Here is a 7954-nt window from a genome sequence, read left to right as displayed (position 1 = left end):
CCAAGAACTGTCCTTGAAAGAACAGCTCTGAAAGAACTTATGACTGACTCAAGGTCACACCAGCAGCTGCATGTGGAGGAGTGGGGAATCAAACCTGGTTCTCCCAGATTAGATTCCACACTCCTAACCACTACACCAAACTGGCTCTGTTTGAAAACAGAGGCTAGATGGCCATCTGACAGCAATGCTGATTCTGTGAACTTAGGCAGATCATGAGAGGGAGGGAAGGAAGGGTTGCATAAGTGCTTAGTTCTCATGGCCCTTTCTTACACACCCAGGGAAATGCTGATGGCCACTTTGGGGTCAGGAAGCAATTTTCTCCTGGCCAATTTGGCCAGGAGTCCTGGAGGGTTTTTTCCCCCTCCCTCTTCTGGACATAGAGCAAGGATCACTGAGGGTGTGGGGAGGGGAGGTATTTGTGAATTTCCTGCATTATGCCGGAGGTTGGACTAGATGACCCCGGAGGTACCTTCCAAGTCTAAGATTCTATGATTCTACCTGACAATTCCACTACCAACAAGAAACTATTAGGAAACAGCAAAACAGCAGAACCTGATTCAGGAGCAGAGGCTGGAGAATATATACCTGTTGGGGGGCAGTCCTGGGCTAAAACAATTCCTGACTTAACAAGTAACCACATCATGTATAATAAACAAGAATAAGGGTGCACTGAAATTATTTTTATTGTGATATTGCATGCACATTATAGTCCATTAGAGTATGCAACAGTTACAAAAGTATATGAATTATATTTCTACAATACATTTTTAAAAACCCTTAAATTCACCCAAAATCTATAACTGTGATTCTTTTATTTTTTTTTAAGTAATAATTTACAGAAACTCTCCGGAGAAGTTTGGTGAAGTTGCAACATTGCTTCACAGGAGATGTCTTGTGTGGACTAGTACTATTCTTCAATCCCAAAGGCATCCTGTATTAGTGGTAAATATTTGATTTTTTTCACTGGAAGGGTTGGTGGCTGCCCACTCCATTCATCTTCATACTGAGAACAGTGAAGAAGAAAAAACACAAGCTTAGAGCTACATATAATGCAATGGAAAGTAACCAGACATCACACCCAACACTATGAAGCAGTAATTACTTTTATCAATAAGTCACTTGCAAATGGATCGACAATGTTACATAACATTTACAATAAAAATGTAATGAAAATCTTTACTAAAAAATAAAAGCACTCCTTGAAAGAGAGGTGGAAGCAAAGATAACAATATGAAATACACTGGGGAATTTAGAAGAAATTTTTACAATTACTTATAATTTGATGCCTTGAGTAGTAGATGTCAAAAGTCCCTATCCAAACCCAGACGAAGAACTTTTGTTAAGGGGAGCTGCTGAAAAACAAAGTTACAAAAATACCAGAGAGAGACTAATCTCACCCTAGTCTTGGTAGGTGCCACCAGTCCTTTCCAGACTATCCCAACAGCTCAGGAGTGAAAGGACAAATCTCCCAGCCTTTCAGGGAATTAACAAGAAAAGTCAGCCCTGCAGGGTAGGGCTGCAGACTGAGTTTCCAAACAAAATCAATTACCACGTAGGTGGTCAAAGACCAAGGCTTCTGGAAGAAGGCTTTGAGATCAATGAAGGCAGAAATCCACAGCAAGGTAAAAATATAATTATTTTATTTAAGGTGCAAAAAATAGATAAAAATAGACAAGACTGAGAAGGACATTAAACAATAAATTCTAGGCTTATTGAGCTTAGCTAATACATTAAAGCAAGTTTCCAAGTTACCCGTGTTGGTTCATCTCAGGCAGGTAGTTTCAGCAATCCAAAGTGGCTCTCTCTTGCAGAGATACCAAGGGCCATAGTCCACACGAGCAAGTAATTCAAGATGGATGCCATGAGCACAAGCTGAACTGAGTAACCACTGACATACTTCGTGCCAAGTAGTTACTAATCCCCCGAATGGCAAATGCTAACTTTATGGAGAGGGTCTCTTATTGACCCCAGGCCTATTTGGCCAATCAGAAACCTGAGAGGTGATGTAACTCTCTCTGTGTTGCTAGCCATGTGACGTATAGGGTGAATAACCAGGGGAGAAGAAACAAAACTGTACTGCAGCTAAGCCTTGCCTCTTTCCCACAGGACTCAGTTGCTTGGAAGAGAGATGCAAGTGGAGGCCTAGTAGGGGGCAGAGAAGGGGGTGGGGCACCTGAGCACATCTGCACAGGGCCCTCCAAAACCTGTAACCAGCCTTGGTTAGGATAAACCCTTGGCATGCTGCCTCCATATGTGGGCCTTGTGCAACTGTCTCTTTTTTTCTGCCTCTTGATCTGTCTGTATTCAGAGAGGGCCAACAAAATGATTTTGTCTGTGAGGGTTGTGAGGGTTTGGACTGCTCAGGGAATAAGTTGTTGCAGGATGAAAAATTGTGCTGGCTAGTCTCTGGAAAACGTTTGTGAGTACATCAGCAACAGCGGGAGAAGTCTCTATAAGCCTTTCCATTTGGCGAGAATGAAGCCTGATTTAGGTATCCTTTAAAATAAACTGTAAGGAAGCTGACAAATATTAAAGGCTACTCTGAAGCTCTGGAGAAAGTTACTGGGTTTTTTCTAGCGTCTGCCCCCCCTCCCCAATTTTGTGCACTTTCACCAAAACCTGCTTTCCACTCCCTCTGGTGCCAGGAAAGGGGCAGAGAAGCCGAATCTTTCCCCTCTCGTCCTTTGCACATGTTTTTTTTTGCCAAGCTGCCACTGCGCAAGAGCAATGTGTATAAACCTTCAAGTGCTTGGTTGTATACAGGGGTCATTTAGCAGAAAAAGAGGTGCAGGAGCTCATTAGCATATCTTATTAGCATAACTTATTTGCATATGCTACACCCCCTGACATCACTGGAAGTGTGTCAGAAGGCAACACCTACCACTCAGGCTCCACTGGACTGTTTTGGATTGCTAGCTATTGGGGGGGGGGAACATGCAGATTTGTCCTCACAGAGGAGGGAGAGCTTGTACCTGAATAAAACTTGGTCTTAAAGGTGCCACTGGACTGTTTTGGATTGCTAGTTATGGGGGGGGGGACGCACAGATATGCCCTCACAGAAGAGGGAGAGCTTGTACCTGAAGGCAGGCCGGTGGGTGCTCTGCAACTTACCTGGCTGCTTCTTGCTCCTTATGGCCCAAATAAGGGCTGCTGGGAGCAGGGAGCAGGGCTTGTTGCATGTGCCTGCCTCCTGGGCTCCTTACTGCCGGAGCTCCGCTTCTGTGCGCTCCAGCAGGAAATGACCCCTGGTTGTATGTGGCCGGGTAGTTTTGTTTGCTGTTCGGGGGGGGGGAACCTCCTGCTGCCCCTTTAAAGGGGGCGGGGCGTGGGGAGGAGAGTCCCTCTCCCACTGTCTCTGGGACTGGTGATTAAGCTGCCGCTGGCTGGGCTGCACAGGACCACGTGTAATACCAGCAGCCCAAGTTCGTCCACTGGACCCAGGCAAGGGAAGGAGGGCAGCTTGGGAAGGGATGTGTCATCCCAGTAGCCAGGGAGACGAGAAACCACGCCAGAGGACTTAGCAGCAGGGAGAGAAGCCTTGCCTGGAGGTCCCGATCTCCCCCCCTCCTCAAAGGCGCCACGTGGCTACTGGTTGCCCCGAGACTCCACGCACTTCCCCAGACCCAGCCAGGATCACAGCATCAGAAGCAGCCGGGGGGGGGGAGCAGAGGTGGGGGGGAAGGTCCCTTGAGGCTTGCTTTCAGCTGCAAGCCTAGGGTGAGAGTTTGCCTGCACAGAGCACCCTGCTCTCCACCACCACCGCTTGGGCAGCGCAGCTATCTGGACGGTGCCCGGAACATCATTGCGCAATGCAAGCGGTTGGGGGAGGGATGTGTGAACATCCCAATGCAAAAAAAATTTTTTCCCGATCAAATCTATTGCGGGAATAAATCGGGATAAGCTTGCCGTGTGACCACAGCCTAAGTCAGTTCAGAGAATGGAGATAGGCACTACTGACCTGCTGGAGTGGCAGGGCTATCCAAACTGGAAGGAAAGCCTCACTGTGTCCCAGGAGAGCCACACAAAATTTGCATAGCCCTGCTTGGAGCAAGAGGAAGCATGACCTAACCCGTTTGGATGACTTCCCCAACTAAAGGAGAAAGCTCGGTAAAGCCAAGGCTGGGGAATTTGTCCATTCTTCATTCCCCCATTCTAAAAACTTACCCTGGCAGAGGCATAGAGGGCTCATGCACGTTTCAGTAGTAGAAAATACAAAAACTGAGGGTCACAGCGTCAGAAAGATATGCAAAAGCCAGGTTTGTATCGTCTGTTGCTGCTGGGGAGCCTGGGAAATGGAGTTTTAATGACTCCCAAACCCAACCTTTAAAAAGGGGTGGCTTTGGCTCATTGTTTTCCAGCTGGGAAAGTTATAGTTCAAATGCAAAGCAGAGTTCTTATCCATGCAATTCTACTGGGTTTATGAGAGTGCATATCCTAATCAGGATTACTCTTCTAAATCCAATAGGATTGCATTGTCAGTTTATGAATACACACACAACATTCTAAATTTTGGCACTATTGCTGCTATCAGTCCCTAACCTAAAACTTCTAAAAACTACTTTGTGAATCATGTGCTGCATCCCCTTAACTGTGGCCTGGGAACACAACAACAGGACTCTTGTGATCTGACAGGTACGTCCCCATACTCCCACTGGGAGATCAAGATCATAAAATGAAGACAGAATGAACTTCTAAAACTTTACTTCATTGACAATGACTGCACTTTTTTACAATCTAGTTGGTATTAGCAGGGGTTGGGTGGACGGAAGAAGGGCAGGTTTAAGATTTGGGGACACTTTGCTTTGTTCAGGTTTCCTTGTGTGTTTTTTTTTTGGCTTGAGATGAATCCAGCTAAGGAAAAGTGAACTTGAACAGTGCATACTTAGAGAAGCTTTTGGGACAATCTGCATGTACCAAACCATCAGGGCCAATGATGAGAATATTTATTTTCTTGGACTTGTTAATTTAGAAAGGGGCAGATGGACTGAAAACACTGTAGATTCAGCCAAATGAATGAGAATCAGACTGTAGTTTCTGTATGTCAAATATAATCATCAAACACTCCAGAAATACTCCATGTTAAATCACCACTGGGATAAACATATCAATGATATTGTTCAGAGATTCAACTGGGGAATCAGATTCCATTTTCGCTTTAGTTAGATTCAATTTCTTCTTTCCTCATCCTTTAATTTCCCCTCCCCAGTACCTCTTTTCATTAAAATGTACTAACTGAGATTATCTCATGTAATTAGAAACAATTAAAGTCAGTGCAATTCTTTCAGGTAAACTGAATATATGTTGCTACTTTTAATCCAGATGTAATGTAGCAGTAAGTATATCAGGAACTTCTTAGTCTAATTTGGAACCATATCTCCCTTTATATTTAGTATTGAGATACCGAAGTACTAAAATCATGTGGTTTGTGAGTGATGCATCTACATCGTGAATAATACATATACATTTAAAGCACCTCTTTTCTGAACAAAACACATGGAAGCAGAAGACTTATCTTTTCCCAACTGTCAAGTAAGAACTAGTTCTGAGTATACTTATGTAAGTACAGCAGAGTTTTAAAATTCAGAAACTGGATTCCTTGTTCTCAGCCATTACTATGTGAAACCTTATGCTTTGACAGCAACAAAAATTGTAGGTTAGTAAATACTGTATCAGTAGATAGTATGTCCTCACTAAGAGGCATGTACAGAGAAATGTCCGTCTGAAAATGTCCCCTGCCCACATGTGCCTTACAAGGAAAAAGACAGGTTGCTTACCTGTAACTGGTGATCTTCGAGTGGTCATCTGTGCATTCACACCCTTGGGATACTCTGCGCCTGCGCTGACCTTCTCGGTACCGATAGCTAGCAAAAGGGATTTTCGCGCCTCTCCCAGGTCACGCGCCGGCTCCACTGCGCATGACCAATGAGGGGCACGCAGATCCCGCCAGTTCCTTCTGACCGCTGCCCAACAGCCTTCAAAGAAACAAGATGAAGGGCCGAGAGCAGAGGGGAAGGAGGGCGGGTGGTGTGAATGCACAGATGACCACTCGAAGATCACCAGTTACAGGTAAGCAACCTGTCTATCTTCTTCGTGGTCTCTGTGCATCACACCCTTGGGAGAATAGCAAGCAATAACTCTTACCTGGAGGAGGGGCCGAGGCCCTACACCTGCGCCGTCTGCAAGATAGACCGACCCAATGCCACACGACGAGTAGACCGGACATCAAGGGCATAATGCTTCACGAAGGTGAGCGGAGTAGCCCAAGTCGCAGCGTTGCAGATGTCCTCCAACGGCATACCTCGCAGGAAAGCTGTGGAAGTTGCTACCGCCCTCGTAGAATGGGCGCGAAGCTGACCTGGAAGAGGTTTCTTAGCCAAAGCGTAGCATAGCTTGATCACCTCCACAATCCATCTCGACAGCCTCTGGGAAGAGATCTTCTTCCCTTGGGAGGGCATACTGTGAGCAACAAACAAAGCTGGAGACTGGCGAAAAGACTTAGTCCTGCCCAAATAGAACAACAACGCTCTCTTAACATCCAGAGAATGCAATTTCCGTTCCTCTTCATTAGCAGGAGACGGGAAAAACGATGGCAGAACTATATCTGAACGTAAATGAAATTCCGAAACAACTTTCGGTAAAAAGGAGATGTCCAAAGACAATGAAACCCCATGTGGGGAAAAACTTAAGTATGGTGGATCACACCTCAGAGCAGACAATTCGCTGACCCGACGAGCAGAGGTAATGGCCACCAAAAACGCAGTCTTGAGTGACAGCAATTTTAGAGAGCAAGTGGCCAATGGCTCGAAAGGTTTTCCCATCAAAAAACGCAAAACTAAAGCCAAATCCCAGGCCGGGGTTGGAGGACGACGGGGAGGGTACAGGCGAATAAGGCCTTTACAAAACTGTTTTGTCTGAGGATGCGAGAAAACTGAAAACCCATCAACAGATGGATGAAAAGCTGACACCGCAGCTAAATACACTTTAACCGACGAAAAACTGAGACCCAAGTCCATTCTGGACAAAATAAATGCAAAAATAGACCTCAAATCCACTGGCGGAGGAGGTAGATTTGAGGAATTCAAATACTGCAGGAATAGATTCCACTTCCTTGTGTAGGAAGTCCGAGTAGACAGTTTACGACAGTTCAACAAGACATCATTGATACGAGCGTCCATCACTGAAAGCGTATTTCCCACAGAGTCAGCTTGAGACTCAGAGGATCGTAGTGAAGGACCTGGCCCTCCTGAGCCTGGAGGAGATCCAACTCCTGCGGCAGGTGTACAAAGGATCCCTTGGCTAACCTCAACAGTGTCGGGAACCAAACTTGCCGAGGCCACCAGGGGGCTACTAGAAGACAATGGGGCTTGTCGTGTTGTATTTTCACCAACACCCTGTGAAGCAGCGGAATCGGAGGAAATAGGTACAGAAAGTTGTGAGCCCACGATATCAACAGGCCGTCCCCCAGTGACAGAGGGTCCAACCCCGCTCTGGAACAAAACATGGGACACTTCTTGTTGAATCGAGTTGCAAAAACATCGATGTGGGGATGTCCCAGACGTTGAAAAAGAGGGAGGAGATACTTTGAATTCAGCTCCCAATCGTGGTCCGATGCTCCTCCTCTGCTCAGGAAATCTGCTTGCTGGTTCAAAGTTCCTGGCAGATGGGCAGCTTGGAGAGTGATATTCCGATGAAGGCACTCTTCCCATATGTCCATAGCTAGCCTGCAAAGGGATCTGGACACTGTCCCGCCCTGGCGATTGATATAAGCCATTGCAGTTGTATTGTCCGTAAATATTAACACAGCTTTCCCTGCAACCTGTTTGTGCAAGGATCTGAGGGCAAATTTTACGGCCAGCAGTTCCAGATAGTTGATGTGATGACGTTTCCAAAGGGGCTGCCATGGAGCACCCACACAAGTGTCGTCCGTATGAGCACCCCAACCCCACAGGGAGGC

General features: G+C 46.1%; 1 protein-coding gene across 1 annotated transcript in view; it reads right to left on the bottom strand.

The window, feature by feature from the left end:
- Positions 1-863: 863 nt before the first annotated feature.
- EFHC2 (EF-hand domain (C-terminal) containing 2) overlaps positions 864-7954 on the bottom strand; it is a 74253-nt gene continuing 67162 nt past the window's right edge. The window contains exon 15 of the mRNA XM_015409801.1: positions 864-1003. Within this exon, the coding sequence (XP_015265287.1) occupies positions 908-1003 (96 nt within the window). The 3' untranslated portion in view covers positions 864-907. The remainder of the gene's footprint in view (positions 1004-7954) is intronic.

This window comes from Gekko japonicus, unplaced genomic scaffold (assembly GCF_001447785.1).
Source record: "Gekko japonicus isolate JY-2015 unplaced genomic scaffold, Gekko_japonicus_V1.1 scaffold4, whole genome shotgun sequence".
NCBI classification, from domain to species: domain Eukaryota; kingdom Metazoa; phylum Chordata; class Lepidosauria; order Squamata; family Gekkonidae; genus Gekko; species Gekko japonicus.
Note: the sequence above shows the minus strand (reverse complement) of the source record. Positions and strands in the feature narration are given on the sequence as shown.